The 20,964-nt window shown below is 55.9% G+C and overlaps 2 protein-coding genes across 6 annotated transcripts; one reads left to right on the forward strand and one right to left on the reverse strand.

Moving 5' to 3' along the window:
• The first annotated feature begins 2,086 nt into the window (after window positions 1-2,086).
• Window positions 2,087-16,500, forward strand: Cnot3 (CCR4-NOT transcription complex subunit 3). Of its 5 annotated transcripts, none has more exons than XM_048330183.1 (18): window positions 2,087-2,400; window positions 6,220-6,297; window positions 6,410-6,477; window positions 6,733-6,807; window positions 6,953-7,042; window positions 7,241-7,369; window positions 7,459-7,554; window positions 9,118-9,340; window positions 9,440-9,573; window positions 9,999-10,055; window positions 10,824-11,205; window positions 11,340-11,463; window positions 12,024-12,222; window positions 13,949-14,048; window positions 14,148-14,346; window positions 14,465-14,597; window positions 15,211-15,336; window positions 16,133-16,500. In XM_048330183.1, the coding sequence occupies exons 2-18, from the start codon at window positions 6,273-6,275 to the stop codon at window positions 16,229-16,231; spliced, it is 2,259 nt and encodes a 752-aa protein (XP_048186140.1). In that variant the 5' UTR covers window positions 2,087-2,400; window positions 6,220-6,272; the 3' UTR covers window positions 16,232-16,500. The 5 variants fall into 5 exon arrangements, with proteins under 5 accessions (XP_048186140.1, XP_048186141.1, XP_048186142.1 ...); XM_048330184.1 differs by having other exon boundaries at window positions 6,223-6,297; XM_048330185.1 differs by having other exon boundaries at window positions 2,132-2,151; window positions 6,223-6,297.
• A 14-nt stretch (window positions 16,501-16,514) lies between these two features.
• On the reverse strand, window positions 16,515-20,916 carry Leng1 (leukocyte receptor cluster member 1). The gene is made up of 4 exons (XM_048330216.1): window positions 20,543-20,916; window positions 18,580-18,759; window positions 17,247-17,506; window positions 16,515-16,759 (listed from the first exon to the last, which is right to left on the reverse strand). The coding sequence occupies exons 1-4, from the start codon at window positions 20,672-20,674 to the stop codon at window positions 16,543-16,545; spliced, it is 789 nt and encodes a 262-aa protein (XP_048186173.1). The 5' UTR covers window positions 20,675-20,916; the 3' UTR covers window positions 16,515-16,542.
• Between the last annotated feature and the right edge of the window lie 48 nt (window positions 20,917-20,964).

Genomic DNA, 20,964 nt, shown 5'->3' on the forward strand with positions numbered 1-20,964 from the left:
TGTGTGTGATGCTTGGAATCAGCTCAAGGAGAAAAAGTTACTGAGCTAGGCACTGGTGGCTCACACCTGTAATCCTAGCTACTCAGAAGGCTGAGATCTAAGGATCAGGGTTCAAAAGCCAACCTGGGCAACAAAGTCCATGAGATTCTTATCTCCAACTAACCACCAGAAAGCCAGAAGTGTTGCTGTGGCTCAAGTGGTAGAACACAAGCCTTGAACTGACGAGCCCAGGGACAGTGCCCAGGCTCAGCTTTCAAGCCCAAAGACAAAAAAAAAGTTACTGATACCTGGTTCCTACAGCTAGAGATTCAGTTGGTTTAGTGTTAAGCCTAGGTGTCTTTAAAAACAAAAACAAAAACTTCCCAGGTGATTCTAATGTGCTGTCAAGCCTGAGATCGGTGCTCCTTTCTGTGGGCTCCAAGTGTGAGGTATGGGCAATCAGCATGATATTGTTAGAAAAGGCATAATTTGGGACATCCTGAATCAGAATCTATGGTTCAGCAAATCCCTGGAGGATTCCTCAGAAGCCTAATACACATTGTTGCATCCAGGCTCCACATTTTGAATAGCAAAGTTCTAGATTACTAAAAAAAAAAAAAAAAAAAAAGAAAGAAAAGAAAGCATGGGAGCCACCAGGGAGGTTCAGAAAAATACAAACCCCAGGCCTCTCAAGTCTCTAGTTCTGGGAATATGTGTATTTATAAGCATTCCTTCCTCCTGTCTCATGATTCTGATGAGGCACTGAATGGCTCAGTTCAAGTTCAGATTCTCAGCTTCACATCAACCTTGAGTTCATCTTTCTTTCCTCCACCTAGAGGAGGAGCAGATCCTGCTCCAGGCCAATGCCTCCCAGTTTGCCCTGCAAGTTGTCAAACTTGTCAACCACAAGTCTTTTTTTTTTTTTCTTGCCAGTCCTGGGGTTCGAACTCAGGGCCTGAACACTATCCTGGCTTCTTTTTGCTCAAGGCTAGCGCTCTACCACTTGGGCCACCGCACCACTTCCGCCTTTTTCTGTTTATGTGGTGCTGAGGAATCAAACTCGGCTTCATTCATGCAAGGCACTCTACCGCTAAGCCATATTCCTAGCCCCCACAAGTCATTGTTTGTACACCATCTATTCATTAAACAAAAAGGGTACGGAATGCTTCCTGCATCCTAAAAGACCCAGAGAGATGCAAACGTTCAGTATTAAAGTGACAGCAGACATTGCAAAAGCAAATCTGAGCCAACGGGGCTTGTCTCAGCAAGGTAAGTCAGGAAAGTTTTCTCCCTCCGAAAGACAGGAGGGGGCATTACAGAAACACCTGTTGGGTGGAAAAACAGTCTGGCCTGAGCTCAGCGGGTTGCAGAGGGGCCCGACCGCGAAGAATGCGGAAGGATGCACCTTCCCGCGACGCACACCTGTGCCCCGTCCCACATTTCACGAACAGGTGCTGCTCCCTCGCCACGCCATTGGCCTGACGTGCGAGAAAGGGGTGGGGCCTTCCTGTACAGCTCCGCCCTATCATCCCGGCGCCCGTCCTGATTGGCCGACGACTTCAGTTCGAGCCCTCGCTTTGAAGGCACCTGTCTGTCTCCCATTAGGTACGCGGCTTTCAACGTCCGCTCCCCAAGCCTTTCTCCGTTTATCTCACCCTCTTTCAGTCCAATCAATGGATTCAGGGCTGAATATACCCTCATAGCCAATTAAAAACGATTCCAAACTTGACGGAGGACTTCCCGCCCCTGGTCAGCCTGGCTCCTCCCCCTAACCAATTGGTTTTAGAGAAGGGGGCGGGTACGTCCAATCAGCACGACCCAGGCCTCCTGATTGACACATGGGCCCTCGCGCTGGCGTGTTGTGCCCTGAGGCGGGAGGAGGCGGAGGAGCGAAGAAGAAAACCTAAGCCAATCCTAGAAGGCTGAGCGGGAGGCCAATCGAACGCCGCGCCTTGCCGCAGTTATCCAATCATGACGAGGGGGCCGGCCTCCTCCTTGCGAAGAACCAATAGCACACGTGCGGCTGAGAGGAGCGACGTGCGGCGGGAGCAATGACGGGCCTATATTTGGCGCTTGGGGGCGGGTCGGCGCCAGAGACGAGAAGAGAGGAGGGAGGCCTCCTCCGCCGCCGCCATCTTGGACCGGGCCCGGTCAGCTTCCGCGGAGCCATCGGTAGACCCCGCGGCCTCCCTTGAGCCCCGACCCCCGTCGTCAGAACAACCCCGGGCCTGCTCCCCCCCCACCCCACTTCCGCTTCGCGCCGCTATCGCGATAGCGCCAGGGCCCGGGGCGCGAGAAGAAGGCGGCGGGCGCTCGCCTCCCCCGCCTGTCGCGATACGCTCCTCGGCGGCGGCAGCGGCGGCGGCGGCAGCGGCGGCAACAGCGGCAGCGGCAGCGGCGGCGGCGGCGCCAGTTCCTGTGGTGAGAGCGTCAGGCTCAACCGGGCCGAACCCCTCCCTCCCCCGGCGCCGCCGGCCGCCCCCGTCCGGTCCCTGCCCAGGCCCCGCCGCCTGCCGCGACCCGGCCTCCGGCCTGGCCCGACCCGGCCCGATCAGGCCGCGCGCCCAGGCAGGGCCGCTGCCTCGGAGCCCGGCGGCGCGGGACCCCAGCGGCCGCCGCTTCCCGCGTGGCCGCGCGCGGGGCCCGGGTGCCAGGTGCCCGCCCCCTCGGCGGCAGCCGGCGGGCTGAAGGAGCGGGGGGCCGGGGGCCAGGCCCGGCCCTGCCCCAGGGTTCCAGGACCCCGCTAGGTGGCTACGGATCCCTCCGCACCCGAGGGTCGGCCCGGCGCCGAGCGGGGGCGGATGAACTCCCCGAGACCCGCAGCTCCTCTGTTGAGTTGGAGCCTGAGCTAAAGTTTGCAGCGCTTCCTGGCGTACGGCTCCCACCCCGCAGTCTGGGGCTGCCCGGGCCTTAGCTCTCGCCCCACTTTGGAGTGAGTGGGTATCGAGGGGGTCATGGTGGAAGCCAGCCCCCCGCTCCCCCGCGTACCAAGTCTGTGCTGTCAGCTCCATGAGTAATTGGTGTCTTGGAGCCATTTAACATCCCAAGGTCCTAAGGATCCAGGCTGTCTACTGTCTAGGTGGCACCATCCAGGCGTCACACTCCTCGGTGAGCTGGTCTCACCGGCAGTACAACCACCCGTTTTTCTAAGCGGTAGCTGCCTTTCCATTAAGGGACTGTCACCTCTTCCAGGTGACCCCTGCCCTTTTGGTAAGGGGTCCCTCTTTCCCCTCACTCCATGGGTTGTGGCTTGAGTCCGATCCCCTTTTTGGGGTGTTGTCTTTCCAGGGGCAGAGAATCCTCCCCATTTCCAGCTGTATTTTGTCAGGGACTTCCCTTGGGCGAGATGGGATGGTCCCATCCCTGAAGCCCAGTTGTAATACTAGCAGATGAAGGATGAGAGTTTGCACCTGTCCATCCTGCTGGCACCACATAGAGACTTAAGGCTTCCAGACCCCGGGTTCCTATCGCAAGGGATGATGTTCTCCCTGAAGTGGTGCTTTCTTCCTAGAAAGGCTTCCTTTCTTAGTGTTGCTACTCCCAGGGATAGAGTTCTAGCTTTCTCTGCAGTTGGCATGCCCCTCCTTGGTTTTCAATGTTCTCTTTATGTCCCCATTGGGATATTGTGAGCGATCCCTTGATCATTGGTGCCCCCAACCAGTGCTTCTCACCTAGTTCCTTGTGATTTCTCACTGCATTGAAGGTTCTTTGTGGTCGGGTGAGCTCCTTGGCTTCACTGAAGTCATCTTCTCTGGGACTAAGGAATCCTGAGGAAATGCGAGTTCTGAGCCCCCCTCCCCACTTTTGGTGATGAGTCTCTTCCAGGGCAGTGACCAGGATCTAACGCATCTGCCTCCCAGTGCCCAGTGGTGCCAACCCTGCTAGGCAAGCTCCTCACATAGAGTTGAAGCTCTCCTGGGAGAAAGGTGCCTTATACCATGCCCAAGACCCTTGTATGGTCACTCAGCCCCGAGATGAATAAGTCTGTGCCCCTCCTCAGGCCTCTGTATGATGTTGTCTTGTCCCCTGAGGTGAAGTGGTGGGGGCTTTTGGTTGGTTGATCCTCTGGGTCTGCTGTGCTGCTTCCACCTGAGATGCTAACTTGAAGGTGCTGGCCTACCTCAGATGGGCAGTATGCTAGTGGCCTGGAGAAGGGAGGGTCTAGATGGGGCCTCCATCTGAAGGCTCCAGTACTAGCCTCCCTACTCTCAGCCTTTGATGGGAGATCTACCGGTGCCAGCAACCCCTTGATGAGGGACTTTTCTCTGGAGAGGGAAGATAATTGCCTTCACACAGGTGTGCCCCCCCTTGGTATTTAAAGCATAGCCCATGGTACCTTCCTGTTCTTTGGCACCTTATTCTGCCTCCTCTTAGACTTCTCTTTCCTACTGCATTGTGTGGCCTCCTGGGATGTTAACTCCTCCCTACCCCTTCATTGTCCCCTTGTTTGGGGTGTGAATCTCAGCGGTAACTTCTTGCAGGCTGGAGCACCCATTTGTGCCCCCTCTGTGGGGTTCTTGTCTAACATACCAGCCCCAGTGCAAAAAAGAGGCTTTTCAGTGGTAGAGCCAAGACTCACTCTTGGTGACGATGCTTGCACAACTGATGCTGGTATCCAGGCCCTTCAGTGAGCTCCCTAGATCAAAGGTACTTGCCCCACCCATCTGAGTCTCCTCTGGGGGACTGACTCCCTCCTGGTTCCTTTTCCCAGGGTTGTCTTGCCTTCCTGGAAATGTTTGTTGATGTTGGGCTGAGGGTTCTGCCCCTTTTTCTGACAGGCCTTTTACTGAGTAGAGTTCCCATCTTACCCACCTCCAACCAGGGTGGGGAGGGGGCATGGAGTCAGTTAGCAATTCCTGTCCTCAGCCTCACATTCTAAAGCCCATGCCCCATGCTGGAGCTGCTAGCCACATAGGATGAAACAAAATTGTGCTGGGCATGGTGGTGCACACCTAAAAGCCTGGAATTCTAGCACTTAGGGACCGAGGCTAGCCTGTATGTAGGAAGACCTTGTCCCAAAGAAAAAGAGCTCTATAGTGCATCAGCAGGTGCTCAGAGGCCATCCGGGCACTGTGGGAAAGCCCACAGTGTTGTGTTGACAGGGCCGTTCTCATTGGTGAGGACCCCTCTTACCTTGAGGCTCTTACTCCTGCGGGTGGGACTGTTCCTGCCTGTACTGTTGAGGCTGCTCTGTGACACCTCTGCCCTGTGCCCAAAGAGTGGGAACATTTTGGATCTCAAAGAACCTCTGCTGGCAGCTTAGAATTGGGGTAACCCTCCCTAGACTGCGATGTGGTTTTCCTGGTGGCTCCTTTTTGCCCTGAGGCCCCACTAGGTAAAGAAGCCCCTCTTTTAAATTTTGGGTGCCTGTCTTGCTGGTTCAGGTTTCTCTGGGTCTAAATTACCAGTCCAGTTGAGATAGAATTCCTGGGTGTGCAGACTGGCTCCCTCCTCACTGCTTGTCTTCATTAAGACTTCTTTCTTTTCTCAACCCCTTCAGGGACGACTGATTGTGTCCTTTCTTGGTGTTTGGATTGTAGAAATGTCATGTCCTGGGTTGGGAATTTGGCTTAGTGGTAGAGTGCTTGGGTTGGATTCCTCAACACCACATAGATGGAAAGAAACAGCTGGAAGTAGCACTGTGGCTCAAGAGGTAGAGTGCTAGCCTTGAGCAAAAAGCCACGGGCTGTGCTCAGGCCCCGAGTTCAAGCCCCAGGACTGGCAAAAAAAAAAGAAAAGAAAAGAAAAGAAAAATGTCACGTCTTTCTGGTTCAAGAGTTCTCTGGGGAATAAGTTTCTTAGAGGTATAGGGCACCCTGCCTCTCTATAAAAGTGTGTTCAGCTCAGCGTGTGTATATAGTATCGGGCCTGGAGTGTTTGCTGGTAACCTTCCTGGACCCCTCTGGATAGGAGGGGAGATTTCTGGGCTGATGCATTGTCCCAGAAGTCACCTGTGTGCTTCATTAGTTTATCCTACACTGAAATAGCTTTAAGTGAAAAGATACTACAAGTTCTAGGAATTGTTTACTTCTGAGGCCACAGAAAGTTTGTATCTTGATGTTTCAACCACCTCTCTGAGTCCTGTTGGCTAGACTGTGTGTTGGGCAGTTAAGTAAAAGGATTGGGCCCGGGCCCGGTCAGCAGATGGTAAATGTGTTTTCCCTTCCCTCCCAGCCCTATGACTTTCCCCAATGTCTGTGTCTCTGGGTTTATTTATAATTGCCTTCTAATCTCTCCCAGCAGCGTCCGTCTCCAAGAGAGTATGAAGACAGTGCGTCTGTAGTGCAGGGAAGATGGCGGACAAGCGCAAACTCCAAGGTACTGGACTAACTGGTCTCTGCACACAGCCACAGCCTTCTCTCATGGGCACTTCTCTTGGGTTCTTGCCGCCTTGGCAGGATGCTAACAGTCTTCCTTCCTCCCTGGCCAGGTGAGATTGATCGCTGCCTCAAGAAGGTGTCCGAGGGCGTGGAGCAGTTTGAAGATATTTGGCAGAAGGTACAGGATAGGGGCTGGTATGGGCTCTGCAAACCTGGGTGTGCAGGGGAAAGAACACCAGAAGAGCTTCAGGGTCTCTGGACATTGACCAGGGAGAGGACAGGCCACTTGTCCTGATACTGAGGACCTTAGGGAGGCAGCTCTAAGACCGCTTGGGAGGAGGGGGTCCCAGACTCCTTGGCCCCAGAGAGGCAAAGACTGGACCTTGGCCATGGCAGCTATCCCTACCCTAACTGCAAAATCTCCATCCCTCAGCTCCACAATGCAGCCAACGCAAACCAGAAAGAAAAGTATGAGGCTGACCTAAAGAAGGAGATTAAGAAGCTACAAGTGAGGGGGCTGGGGCTGGACTAATAAGTCCAGTGGGCAGAGGGACGGGGAGAGTGGACTGCTGGGTCCCAGGGAGAAGAGCTTGCTGGCGGGGGGAGGGGCCACCCTCAGATCTGTGGCTTGACTTTGCTGCACACACCTGCAGCGGCTGAGGGACCAGATCAAGACATGGGTGGCATCCAATGAGATCAAGGACAAGAGGCAGCTCATCGATAACCGCAAGCTCATCGAGACGGTAGGTCCCCAGAGCCGGGGCTAAGGGGTAGAAAGGTGGCAAGATTCTTGGGACCTTAGAGGCAGGTAAAGTCCTGGGAATAGGGAAGGACAGAGCCTAAGAACTAGGGTCCGCAGGCTCCAGTGTAAATGTCCCTGGCCCTTCTCAGCTCCTCCAGCCTTTGATAACCCAACCCTCTGCCAATTTCACTCTCCCCAGCAAATGGAACGGTTCAAAGTTGTGGAACGAGAGACCAAGACCAAAGCTTATAGCAAGGAGGGCCTGGGCCTGGCGCAGAAGGTGGACCCTGCCCAGAAGGAGAAGGAAGAAGTTGGCCAGTGGCTCACGGTGAGTTATCACAGAGAAGGTGGTGAGCTTAGGGGCTCTGACCCATGTCCATGAGAATCCTGGTTAATCACTTCCTCTCTGCCCCCCAGAACACCATAGACACCCTAAACATGCAGGTGGACCAGTTTGAGAGTGAGGTGGAATCACTGTCGGTACAGACACGCAAGAAGAAGGGCGACAAGGATGTGAGTGGGGGGAGCCCGTGTCTGCGGGGCAGGGATGGGGTGTAGTGGAGGCGCTTGGTGAGCAGGAGACACTGGATGCCATGGGTATTGGGGTCCTGAGCATAAGGAGACTGGGGTAGAGTTGGAAAGGCAGGGTCTGGGACTTGGGTGATTGGCAGTGCAAAAAGGCAGTGCAAAAGGCAGTGCAAAAAGGAGGTAAGATAGGATCTTAGGGCACCTACATGACTGGGGCCACCACAAAGAAGAGCTGTGCCAGGCGCCAGTGGCTCATGCCTCCCTCCCTGGGAGGCTGAGATCTGAGGATCAAAGCCATCCCAGACAGGAAAGTCTGTGAGACTCTTTATCTCCAATTAACTACTCAGAAAAAGCAGGAAGTGGCATTGTGGCTCAAGTGGTTGAGCAAATAACCTTAAGCAAAAGTAGTTTGGGGACAGCATCCAGGCCCAAGTTCAAGCCCCAAAACCAGCAAAAAACAAACAAAAAAAACAAGGAATCATTTAGGGGAAGATAAACTTAGGGTACGCTTGGATGCAGAGTAAGTGTGGGGTGTGAAAGACAGCACAGGGAAAGCTGTGTAGCACCCCAGGAGCCTCAGGTCTTCAGAGAGGGTAATGCCTGCAAGGCAGGACACGGAACTAGTAGAAGTGGTGGCCCGAAAAGAACATTCATCTGGGCCAGAACCAGATGCTGGAGTCCTGGCTACTGGCTTCTGCAGCTCTTGGAGTGTAGGTGTGAGGCCTAAGGGATGGAGATGAACTCTGCTTGGAAGAAAGCTAGGGGTGAGGATGAAGTGGAAGGTGTGCCGGGGTTCTAGGGGTTTAGGAGCCAAGGAGAGATGACAGTTCTTAGTAATTAAGGTGTGAAATCCTAGAGAGAATTGGGGCCTCATAGGCTTCTGAATTTGAGCCAAGTGGTGACCAAGATTTTCATGATTACAATACAGAAAGTTCCCTGCCAATGGGGACTGCTATTTTTTGCTTCCCCCCCCCCCTTTTTTTTGCCTGTCCTGGGGCTTGAACTCAGGGCCTGAGCACTGTCCCTGGCTTCTTTTTGCTCAAGGCTGGCATTCTACCACTTGAGCCACAGTGCCCCTTCTGGCTCTTTTTCTGTTTATGTGGTACTGAAGAATTGAACCCAGGGCTTCATGCATATTAGGCAAGCACTCCACCACTAAGCCACATTCCCAGCCTGGGTACTGCTGTTTTTATCTTAAAGGAAGACGGTGTGGGGCATGTTGCAGAGGGAGGGTTGAGTGCGGGGTGTCTCAGTGAAGAGAGGTAGCTGGCATGTAGTGAGATGCAGATGGAGGGCGAGTCATAAGCTGGGTCTTTTCCCCATTCCCAAGCTGTCCAGAGGCAAAACCAATGTGGGGGTGGGGAGCAGCCTCATATTGGTCCCCACTGGGACAGAGGGTGGGCACACTCCACACTGCCCCGCCTCAGGAGGGGCCAGAGTGGAGCCTGTGGGTCATGTTGGGGACCGGGGACTGAGGACAGGTTCTGTGGGGGCAGGAGGGCCAGGCAGGTGCTGTGCAGCCCCTGAGCCTGGCCCTGGGCTCGCCAGCAGAAGCAGGACCGGATTGAGGGCTTAAAGCGGCACATCGAGAAGCACCGCTACCATGTGCGCATGCTGGAGACCATCCTGCGCATGCTGGACAATGACTCCATCCTTGTCGACGCCATCCGCAAGATCAAGGACGACGTCGAATACTACGTTGACTCGTCCCAGGACCCCGACTTCGAAGAGAACGAGTTCCTCTATGACGACCTGGACCTCGAGGACATTCGTGAGGCCCGGGGCGGCATCCATGCTGTGGGGGAGTGGGCGGGGCTAGCGGCTGCCCCTGCCCCTTCCCCAGCTCAGCACACCCGCCCTGCCTCCACAGCACAGGCGCTGGTCGCCACCTCTCCCCCCAGCCACAGCCACATGGAGGATGAGATCTTCAACCAGTCCAGTAGCACGCCCACCTCCACCACCTCCAGCTCCCCCATCCCGCCCAGCCCAGCCAACTGCACCACGGTGAGGGCCTCCTGCCATGTTTAGGGGTGCATAAACAGGACCTGCTGAGGCTTTCTGGGGTGTCAGGGCTGATAGGTGTCACATGTAGGCTTAGACCCCATATAGGTCTTGAATGTGGAAGGTGGGAAGTGTCTGAGGTGCCAGGAAAGCTGGGCTTTCAAGCAGGGATCTAAATGCTGGATCCCTTGGGAGGGGTCCTAGATTTTTTTAGAGGTTTAGAGAGTGCTGGTTCACAGAAGACACGGGAGCCAGAGTCAAGTGGTTGCTCAGATAAATTAAGGCTGGGTGTTTGAATAGCTTGGTTGGTTAGCTGGGTCCAGGTCCTTAAGAGGTTCAGACTAATGGGGGTTTCTGGGCCCCCCAGGAATTGGCATTTCTGGGGAAGCCTTTCAAGGCTCCATTTCTAAACCCCCCCCCCCCCCCAGGAGAACTCTGAAGACGACAAGAAGAGGGGACGGTCCACGGATAGTGAAGTCAGCCAGGTGAGTCCAAGCCTGGGATCCATGGCCTGTCACTTGTTTATTCTGTGGTCCTTAAAGGTTCTGTGCTAGGCTCAGTGCCGCCCTGAGGGCAAGCAGATGACAGTCACTCTGTGGGGTGGCCTGTGTCCTGTGCTCCAGAGGTGGTGGCAGGCCACAGGCACTGTGTGACAGGAAGCTCAGAAGTGTGACTGAGGCATGCTTGGGACTTGGGGACTTCAGGGCTTAGACTTTGTGGACCAGCTCTGAAGGGGTGTTAAGTCAGAGGGCACCTGAGCTGCACCAATGTTGCAAGGCAAGTTCCTGGGGCAACAGTCCTTGGCACTTGTCAGAATTCTTCTCCCCCCTTGTGAATGCTGCTGGCCCAGGCCAGGGGCAGAGTGGGCCTCCATGCGGCTGCTGTGGGGAAGGAGAAACTGAGGCAGGGACTCCTAGATGTGGCATGGCTCTGCCACCCCTGGTTTCTGGAGTGCTGTCACTTGTGGCCCATCTGTGACTTGGATGACATTTCATGGCCCTTTCATTAGGCTGCTCCCACCAGGCCCACATAGAAAATCTTAGGGGCCTCTCAATAATCCTTCATTGCCTGGCCTGGGTTATATGTTAGGCCCATGTTTGGGGCGGGGGTGGGGGGGTCATGAGGCAGGCACAAGAGCAGGCTGAGAAGGTGAGAGAGACCTCCAGAAGATGGGGGCCAAGGCTGATGGTGCCTGAGGCCAGGACAGGGGCTGGTGGCCTAGAGTCCTAACCTTCTGTCTCTCCGCTTCGCAGTCTCCAGCCAAAAATGGCTCCAAGTCTGTCCACAGCAACCAGCACCCCCAGTCCCCAGCTGTGCCACCTACCTACCCCTCTGGCCCCCCGCCTGCCACTGCTGCCTTGAGTACCACCCCCGGCAACAATGGGGCCTCCAGCCCTGCAGCGCCCCCCAGTGCTCTGGGCCCCAAGGCCAGTCCGGCTCCCAGCCACAGCTCGGGGACCCCTGCCCCCTATGCCCAGGCTGTGGCTCCGCCCACTGCCAGTGGCCCCAACACTGCCCAGCCCCGGCCCCCCAGCGCCCAGCCAAGTGGGGCAGGTGGTGGAGGTGGTGCCGGGAGTGGAGGCAGCAGCAACAGTGGCACAGGTGGAGGCTCTGGCAAGCAGAATGGCGCCACCAGTAAGTAGAGGTGGGGGTGGTGCAGGGGGCAGGGCAGGGCAGAAGGCCCAGGACAAGGGGACAAGGAGGGACATGGGCCAGGGGCACACAACAGGATCCACAGGCTGTCCTTCTCACGTGCTCCTTTTCCCCAGGTTACAGCTCAGTCGTGGCCGACAGCCCTGCGGAGGTAGCCCTCAGCAGCAGCGGGGGCAACAGTGCTAGCAGCCAGGCCCTGGGGCCCCCTGCAGGCCCCCACAATCCACCTCCCAGCACCTCGTGAGTGTCTCATCTTGCCAGGCAGGGCTGTTGGCGGCTGTCTTCCACCTTGGACACACCTCCATTAGCTTCCCACTCTGGCCATCTCTTCTAAGTGGACCCCAGGAGAAAGCCCACCGGCCCTCATTGTTTCTGTTCCTTGCCCAGAGGCCTCCCCACTCCCACAGAAAGGGCCATCCACTTTTTAAAGTGAAGTGACCCTAAGTCCTTCTCGTCACTTCACACTTCAAAACTCCCCTTAGCATGCCCATCCATTTCCAAAAGAAAGCTGGGTGGAGAATCTGCTGCCCTGGCCCAGCTGCCCTGAGGTGCCTACTCAAGGCTGCTTGTTTTGTGACTACACTGTTGCACCCTCCACCATCTTGCCTCACCCTCTGGCTGGCGGATTCCCACCTCCACATGCAGCGTTATTGAGGACAAAACCCCAGAGATTCGTGGTCCTTTTTCCTGGAAAAGCCACTGCCCCAGCTGTGAGCCTCAGCTTCCCCTTGGTCCTATGGTCCTGTCTTCTGTGGCATCTCCTGCCCACCCGCCCTCAGGGACCTCCATTCTTTCCCCAGCAAGGAGCCCAGTGCATCAGCCCCTACCGGGGCTGGGAGCGTGGCCCCAGGCTCAGGGAACAACTCTGGAGGACCCAGCCTCCTGGTGCCGCTGCCCGTGAATGCCCCCAGCTCGCCAACGCCCAGCTTCAGTGAGGCCAAGACAGCGGGTGCTCTGCTCAATGGTCCTCCACAGTTCAGCACCGCCCCGGAGGTCAAGGTGAGCTCTGATGCCTCAGGAGACCCCAGGCCCTGCTTTGGCTCTTCAGTCTTTGCTCAAGGCTTTGAACCCTTCCTCCCACACCTCTTATTGCCTCTACCTCCTCCTCCCCTTCCTCCCTTGAGTCAAGTTTCTCTGGCTTTCTGCCTCTTCTCTCCTTTCTCTCGCTCTTCCTCAGCCACCCATACATTCACCTTCCTCCAGAGGCTGCACTGCCTTTGCTCTCTGGTCTCTGCTGTCTGGAACCATCTTGTTTTATGACCTGGCTTGCTTATTTTCCCTGAATGTGTCTTCATCTCTTCTGAGGCACAAAGTCTCTAGCCTTACTTGGTCCTACCAGGAGATACCCATGTTTTCTCCTCTTTCCTCCTTTGCCACTGTCCTTGTCCTAAGAAGCCATTTCCATTGAGAACACGGCCCAGCTTTGCTGTGTAGCTGAGTGTTTCTGCCTTCAGAAGCTAGCTGGCTGGCCTCCAAGGGCCATTCCCTCCTGACTTGGAAGACAGGCCTTCAGGAAGGGTCTTAGGGTAATTGTTAGGGTGAAGCTGAAGTTGGGGAGGACAGGAGTTGTGGGAGGGTGCTAATCTGTATGGATAGTCAGAAGGCAGGTGGGACTCAGCAAGGAGAGAGCAGTGTCTGTTATGCAGTGCCAAGCTATTGGGTAGTGTGCTGAGTCTGCCTGGGCTGTCCATATACTTGTGCTGGTGTTTGCTGTGCCTGCCTGCCTTCATCTGGAGAGCAGGGGTCATCGTAACACCCCTGCTGTACTGGATCCTTTGCCAGACCAGCCCTCAAGTCCCCAAGCGAGTCCTCACAGAACTGGTTTTGGCCTAGACAAAGCATTCCGATTGTAGAGGCACCATGGGCTGGAAATGGAATCTATGCACCTTGCTAGAAAAGGAAATCGCAGCTGAGAGGCTCAAAAAGAATCTGTAGCTGGGCACCAGTGGCTCACACCCCTAATCCTAGCTACTCAGAAGATCTGAGGATCACGATTCAAAGCCAGCCTGGGAAAAATCTGTGAGACTTAACCACCAGAAAACTGGAGTGGCACTGTAGCTCAAGTGATAGAGCTTTAGCCTTGAGCTCAGCTCAGGCACATTGCCCAGGTCCAGTGTTCAAGCCCCACGACCAACAAACTAGAGAATATGCAGTGCTAAGAGTGGCCTGGTAGTGGTGGGAGCCTCTCCCAGATGGGAACGGGACAAGATCAGTCCTTGGAAAAGGCTGTGGCAGGTGGAGTGGGATGGGACATGACCGCTCCAGCTTATGGCCACCTCCTTAGCGAGGCTGGGCCCAGCCTGCGGGGCCCCAGGGACCCCAAGGAGTGTGTGACAATGGCTGTGCTGGGGTAGCCCAGCATTCCGTCTTCTTCCCAGCCTGGCTTTTACGGGTGTGCCAGTCCTGGAGCTTGGACTCAGAACCTGGATGCTGTCCCTGAGCTTTTGTGCTCGAGTCTAGAGCGACAGCCCACTTGGAGTGCTGGGTTTTCTTGTCCCACAGCGGTGCAGTGCCCATGCTGGCTTGTTGGGATCCTGCCGTCTCTGCCATCTTTTCCCCATGAACTCGGGCTTGCGGAGCTGCACGCGGGGTCACTGCAGTGCTTTGATGTTAGTGGACATCTTGCCTGAAACATGGCCCTCACAGCAGGGCAGACAAGTGTCCAGGGCCTGGCAGAGGAGCCTGTTGTAAGCCTGAGGCCAGGCCCGTCCTTACCTCCCCACAGGCCCCCGAACCTCTGAGTTCCCTCAAGTCCATGGCAGAAAGGGCGGCCATCAGTTCCGGTATCGAGGACCCAGTGCCCACATTACACCTGACGGAGCGAGGTAAGGGTCCAGGGTTGGTGGGGGGTGCAATCTGGACAGGCGGGGCTGGTCCCTATCCCACCCTCATCCTCGAGGGGCCCTGCCCCGCTCCCCCTGCAGACATCATCCTGAGCAGCACGTCAGCGCCGCCCACCTCAGCCCAGCCACCCCTGCAGCTGTCAGAAGTGAACATCCCACTGTCGCTGGGTGTGTGCCCGCTGGGGCCCGTGCCCCTCACCAAGGAGCAGCTATACCAGCAGGCCATGGAGGAGGCTGCCTGGCACCACATGCCCCACCCCTCTGACTCCGAGCGCATCCGGTGAGCCAGCCCAACACAGGGCTAGGGCTCCCTGCAGGGGGTGCCCTCTGGCGATCTCCCAAGCTCAGTCAGGGCAGGAACCAGGGGGCACCTGGCACCAACCCTCCACTGTTCACAGGCAGTACCTCCCCCGGAACCCCTGCCCGACGCCCCCCTACCACCACCAGATGCCACCCCCCCACTCGGACACAGTGGAGTTCTACCAGCGCCTGTCAACCGAGACGCTCTTCTTCATCTTCTACTATCTGGAGGTACAGCAGGGCCCCCGGGGCAGCCTCAGGCCCCCCGGCTCCGCCGCCACTGCTGCCGTTCCCCCTCGGGCTGAAGGGGTGAGGTGGGTGTCCCACTGCGGCCCCTGGGACTGTACCCCTCCCTCTCCCAGCCCTGGGTCCCTGCTCCATCTAGCCCAGGAGTGTTCACTGCCTAGGCTGAGGCTGGCCTCTGCCACAGGCCCCCATCCACATGGGGACTCACTGGCATAGTCCTGGGCCCCAGCTCACCCCAGGAAGGCCCTTTGGTCCAGGATGTCCCCCTGCTCTGAAGCAGGCACTCAGGCCTTTCTAAATACCTGGGGAACCCGGCCCCCTTTTATAAGTATCCTCAACCATTTCCTCTCAGCTCCCTGAACTCTCATCATGCATTAGTTTCTCTTCCTTCTCTGAAAGCAATTTGCCACCTCCTGTCTCATTTTCTTCTGGCCAACAGTGGTATGTTCCGCCCCAACACGATCTCCACGTGGATCGTCCTGCCCAACTGTGGTCTGTGGCTGGAGCCTGGGTCCAGCCCTGTTCTGCCCATCCCTGTCCCCTGGCCCCATTTCAGCTGGGCCTCCCCTCCCCCCTGACCCTGTCCTCCCTCCCACAGGGAACCAAGGCACAGTACCTGGCAGCCAAGGCCCTAAAGAAGCAGTCATGGCGGTTCCACACTAAGTACATGATGTGGTTCCAGAGGCACGAGGAGCCCAAGACCATCACTGATGAGTTTGAGCAGGTGAGAGCCCTGCCAGGTGTGGCTGGCTTCCCCCTGCCATTCACCCTTCCTCTAACTGCCTGCAGCCCTCACTCTCGTCTAGCTCCGGCTCCTGAGTCCAAACCAAGACATCACTCCCCCCCAGAGCTGCACTGGGCTCCACTGTATAACTCCTTCCTGCCTCCCAGAGCAGGGCTCACTGGTGTCCACAGGGCAGGCTGTATTTGAGTGGCCTGTGTCCCAGCAGTTAGCCTACTAGAACTGCCCTCAGCCCAAGACCACTGCCCTGGGCTCAGCCAAGCTCAGCCTGGGGGCCGAGGGTATCACTGGAGCCTCTGTGTTTTCTTGTTTGTGAAGTGGGTCATGAATTGTTCTATGGATTAAATTAGTTTATAACGTGTGAGGACCAGTGCCACGCACGATGAGCATCAGAGAAATGGTGTGCCCTCTCCTCCTGGAATGCGGGTTCCTTGGACCCTGCACCCGCCCTGGTGCAGGCTTTCTGCATGGGCCTGGGCCCCTTGTTAGTGCATCACCACACGATACCCTGTTGTCTAGAAATCCATGCTCTGTGGCTCATACTGACATAAGCGAGGCCCTACAAATGCAGCCAGCCCCGGCCAGGAAGCCCAGAGCTGCAGCCCCCACTCTACTCGCTAACATGGGCAGAAGACATGGGCAGGGCAAGTGAGGCCCACACATGGACAGTTGGCCTGGCACCGCCACCCCTACGCCTTCCAAACTGTCCTGTGTCTGCCAGTCTGGCCCAGGCCCAGCCCACCATGGCCTCCTTACCGAGCGCCTTCTCCCTGGCCAGGGCACCTACATCTACTTTGACTACGAGAAGTGGGGCCAGCGGAAGAAGGAAGGCTTCACTTTCGAGTACCGCTACCTGGAGGACAGGGACCTCCAGTGACACTGGCCCTGCCCCACCCCTCCCCGCATGCTGATCCCCTGCCCAGGTGAGGGCCCTGCCCTGAAGACTGGGGGGGGCCCAAGCCACAGGGCACCCCCTCCCCCAGGAAGCAGGGAGGAGGCCGGGAGGTTTTCTCTTCCTCTCAGCCCCACCCTGGGGGCCTGGGGGTGAGGGCCGCCCCCTCCTCTCCCCAGTGAGGGACATTTTTTGGTAAACCTATTTTCATTTTGGAAAATATTTATGAATAAATAGTTTTATATGAAGGCTGGTGGTAGCAACTTCTGTACCCCCGCCCCCCCCCCCCGCCAAAGTCAGCGAGCAAGAGGGGGGTCCTGCCGTCGGGGGCGCCTGGCCAGCTGGGGGTTGAACTGGGAGTTGTACCGCCGGCGTCGGTCATCTGTCTCTTCCTCCTCTGGCTCACCCTGGGGTGCCCGGCCTTGGAGCCGGGCCAGCAAGGCCTCTGCCCGTGCTCTTTCCGTTGCTTCCCTCCGAAGACGCTCAGCCCGAAGCTGGTCCAGGGTTGGGGGCCTGGGGGGAGGAAGGGAGCAAGGTCAGAGCCCTGCACAGCCCTGGGGCACTACCCTGTGCCTCCCTGCTCTTGTTAGCACTGACCCCTGGATCTCTTCCCCTTCCCCCCCCTCAGCTCCTTAAGCCTGCTGAAGGAAGCCATAGTACGGGACCCCCTGAGCAAGTCTCCACACCACCTTCCCACTTGGGAAAGTGCATGGCACACACAGTGAAACAAATCCTCTGTATTTGGGCCTGGCAACCTAGGAACCTAAACCTTGGTTATTATCTGAGTGGTCTTCACTCTTAAAACATGAGGGCTTCTTAGCATCGTAAATTAGAAATGAAAAGTCCTAAAGCTGCAGGCATCTGTGCCATTGCTGGGCTCCACTGAATCCCTGCAGGTTCTCTGGAAACTGGGGCCACAATGCCAAGCTTGCGATGCCCCCACTACGGCTGACCCTGGAGTCTAAGCCTGCCCTGCTCTGGACTGGGCCTCCATTCTTACTCTCTGGGGCGTTGTTTCCCAGACTCTTCCTTCTCTCTGGCAGGATGGTGTTCTTCTGTGCTGCGCTTCCTCTTCTTTCCCAGATGCTTCTCCATCTCCCGTAAGGGGTCTAGATGGCTCTTGGTCTTCTCATCTGGGGCTGGGCCAGGCGGGGGGTCCTTTTGCCTTGGGGGGAGCTGGTACCAAGGGGGTTGAGTCTGGGCCTCTGCTGCACTCTGGCCCAGGTACGTCAGGATGCCCAGTGCTTTCTCTTGCCTCTCCTGAGAGGGGTCAGAAAACAAGAGATGGGGTGATGGGACACAGCCTTCATCCCTCGTGAGCTGTGGCTGTGGCAACAGGAAAGCGCCCAGCAACCAGGTCAGTTACTCAACAGTTGAGAATCACAGGCCAGTCCTGAGCCAGCTGTTCCAAGCTGTTGGAGGTGCAGCACACCGGCTGAGCTCCGGCCCTGGGGAGAGCGGACTGGAGTAAAGGAAGGATGGGCTAGAGCCACCCTAGAGGTCAAAGGCAGGAAGCGCTGGAGAGAAATGTGAAGAAAAACAAGAAGTAAGCGAAGCAGAGGAGTGGCAGCAAAGTGATGAGGGAGGGAAGAGACTAGGAGAATGGAGAAGGTCTAAAGGCATTTTAAAAAGAAACACCAAAGCCAGGGGCCGTGGGTGGCTCACACCTGTTATCCTAACTACTCGGGAGGATGAGATCTCAGGGTCACAGTTCAAAGCCAGCCTAAGCAGGAAAGTCCATGAGACTCTTAACTCCAATAAACCAATCAGAAAAAGCCAGAAGCAGTGTGGCTCAAGTGGTAGAGCGTTAGCCTTGAGCACAAAGAGGCTCAGGGACAGCATCCAGGCTCTGAGTTCAAGCCAAAACTGGCCAAAAAAAGAAAAAAACAGCAAGAATTATGGCGGTGCACCTATACCACTTGGGAGGCTGAGGCAAGCACACTGCAAAGCTGCTGGCCAGCCTGAGCTACATCTCAATCAAATCCTCTCACATACCTGTAGGGTTCACCTCAGCGATTCCTTGGATGCTTTGCATCCTCTGTGTAGACCTGTGGGTGCCTGCAGCAATAACCCAACTTGAATGCTTCATCCAGTTGTGCATTTTCTGTGTTAGCCCATACACCCCTCACAGCAGCCTTACACTCCTCTGTCCCAGCCTAAACAAAGCATCTCCCTCCCAGCTCTGTCCAGGACTCCTGGATAAGAGGAATAGATATGTGACTAGGATTCCTGGATAGCTGGTATAGGTGTGTGACTAGGATTCTTGGCTAGGAAGAACAGGTGTGTGACTAGGATTCCTAGACAGGAGGAATAGGTGTATGAAGCTAGCTTACTTTCTCTTGTCGCTTTTCTTCCTCATACTCCTTATTGCCTCTGGTCACCCCTTTCCCTTCTTCCAGCAGCTCCCGGAACAGGTCCACAGGGCCAGAACTTCGAACTCCTGCCTCTGCAGCTTCAAGTTCAGGCAGTGTGCTGTGACTCCTGGCTTTCTTCCGTAGGAATTCAGTGCGGGCCTGGGGAGAGGAAGTTACAGGCAGGACACTTAGAACCTGGAAGTGATGTGTAGACCTGTGACTCTGCTGCTGTGCTAGGAGGCTACAAGAAAGGGACCATGGTCTGGGAATGTGGCCTAGTGGCAAGAGTACTTGCCTCGTATACATGAAGCCCTGGGTTCGATTCCTCAGCACCACATATATAGAAAATGGCCAGAAGTGGCGCTGCAGCTCAAGTGGCAGAGTGCTAGACTTGAGCAAAAAGAAGCCAGGGACACTGCTCAGGCTCTGAGTTCAAGGCCTAGTAGAGGCCAAAAAAAGAGGGTCTGGGAATGTGACCTAGTGGCAAGAGTGCTTGCCTCAAATACATGAAGCCCTGGGTTCAATTCTTCAGCACCACATACATAGAAAAGGCCAGAAGTGGTGCTGTGGCTCAAGTGGCAGACTAGCCTTGAGCAAACAGAAGCCAGGGAAGTGCTCTGGTGCCAAGTCCAAGGCGCAGGACTGGCAAAAAGAAAGGAACCATGGAGTGCAGGGACCCAGAAAAGACACCTGTCTCCACCTAGGGTGGAAATGGGGCTTTCATTATGGTCTGAACCACAACATCCCTGGGCTAGACTTGAGAGTGTGTGGCTTACTGGTAAGAGTCCCTGCTTAGCATGTGTAAGATGCAGGGTTCATTCCCCAGCAACACTTCCACCACTACCACTTCCTCCCTCTCTCCCCCCCTCCCCCGCCCTCAGTCCCCCTGAAAAGAAAAAAAAAAGGCCCCATGAGTTTCAGGACAACCACCTGAGTTCCAGGATTGGATCCAAGTCACTATCCCAAATCAATTAGGAATTCTCTCTTGTGTGTGCTGGTACCAATCAGGGCTTTGTGCTTTGACTTTTTTCACTCTACTGTGAGCCACAACTGCAGTCCAGCTGTTTTGCTGATTAATTGGAGATTAATCATTGCCTGGTTTCAAGGTGCAACTTCTACTGATGTGATTTTAAAAGCTGGTGCTCACACCTGTAATCTTAGCTACTCAGGAGGCTGAGATCTGGATGATAGAAATTCAAAGCCAGCCCAGGGGGCTGGGGATATGGCCCAGTGGCAAAGAGTGCTTGCCTCGTATACATGAAGCCCTGGGTTCAATTCCTCAGCACCAATGTACAGAAAATGGCCAGAAGTGGTGCTGTGGCTCAAGTGGCAGAGTGCTAGCCTTGAGCAAAAAGAAGCCAGGGACAGTGCTCAGGCCCGAGTCCAAAGCCCCAGGACTGGCAAAAAAAAAAAAAAAAAAAATCAAAGCCAGTCCAGGCAAGAGTCCACAAGACTCTCATCTCCAACCATCAGAAATGCCTGATTGGCATGGCTCACTGGTAGATTACCATCTGTGAGTTGCTGAGTAAGAGCGCTAAAAAGCCCAGGCTACCTTTTAGCTACTGTTGAAAATCAGATAGGTTATATGAAGAACTGAAAGTTGGGCGTAAACTTAACATATTAAGGGGCTACAAAGGCTGCCGGGTGGTAGTGGTGTGTGTCTGGGACCCTGGGGAAAGGGGTCTCCCAGTGGACAGAACTAGCTCATCCACTCTCTTCTCAACTTCCCCATGTAAGGAGATAATTCCCAACGCACGGTGCGTCCTACACAACACACGGGAGGCGCACAACAAATGGGGTCCTTGCCCCGGAAAACTAAAAACCCCAACTTCCCTGAAATAAGCCGGTTTGCGCTCCGCACACCGCGCCTGCGCAGCACCCACTTCCGGCTCCCGCAGCGCAATGGGCGGCCCGAGCTCCGCCCGCCGCCCTCCCCGCTTGCCTCTTGTTGAGCGAGTAGCACTCTCCGCTCACGCTCCTTTTCCTCCTCTCTGGCCTGGGCCTCGTCACGCCGCACGCGAGCGACATTGTCCTTATTCCGGACGTGCCAGCTCTTCTTGGGTAAGATATTCATGGCGCCGCAGCAGTCGACTGACTGTCAGACCCGCCTTCTTGCACTTCTTATTGGCAAAGACGACACCCCGCCCTCTTCCTGTGGTCCCTACACGGATTGGCTGTAGATCAATTAGCACCGCCCCTCCGACTATGTAGCCGTATATGACTGGCCCTCCATCGCAGCCAATCCCAGATGCTCGACGCGTGTTGTTGCCTAGCGACCGTTCTTGTCAGCGTTCAGAGTCAATCACGAGCAGCCCCAGACGCTGTCAAAGTGGCCGCCAATTGGCTGGCACGCTTGTCTGGAGT

The sequence above is a fragment of the Perognathus longimembris genome, chromosome 20 (assembly GCF_023159225.1).
Source record: "Perognathus longimembris pacificus isolate PPM17 chromosome 20, ASM2315922v1, whole genome shotgun sequence".
Classification (NCBI taxonomy): domain Eukaryota; kingdom Metazoa; phylum Chordata; class Mammalia; order Rodentia; family Heteromyidae; genus Perognathus; species Perognathus longimembris.

What these genes read in the sequence shown, in the direction of transcription:
- Cnot3 (XM_048330183.1), top strand. Translation starts at nt 6,273, where the DNA reads ATGGCGGACAAGCGCAAACTCCAAG. An exon ending in CGGATAGTGAAGTCAGCCAG is followed by an intron (nt 10,056 to 10,823) that starts GTGAGTCCAAGC and finishes TCCGCTTCGCAG; the next exon opens with TCTCCAGCCAAAAATGGCTC. An exon ending in GCACCGCCCCGGAGGTCAAG is followed by an intron (nt 12,223 to 13,948) that starts GTGAGCTCTGAT and finishes ACCTCCCCACAG; the next exon opens with GCCCCCGAACCTCTGAGTTC.
- Leng1 (XM_048330216.1), bottom strand. Translation starts at nt 20,674, where the DNA reads ATGAATATCTTACCCAAGAAGAGCTGGCACGTCCGGAATAAGGACAAT. An exon ending in TGCTACTCGCTCAACAAGAG is followed by an intron (nt 18,760 to 20,542) that starts GCAAGCGGGGAG and finishes TCCTCTCCCCAG; the next exon opens with GCCCGCACTGAATTCCTACG. An exon ending in GGGAAACAACGCCCCAGAGA is followed by an intron (nt 16,760 to 17,246) that starts GTAAGAATGGAG and finishes TCCTCCCCCCAG; the next exon opens with GCCCCCAACCCTGGACCAGC.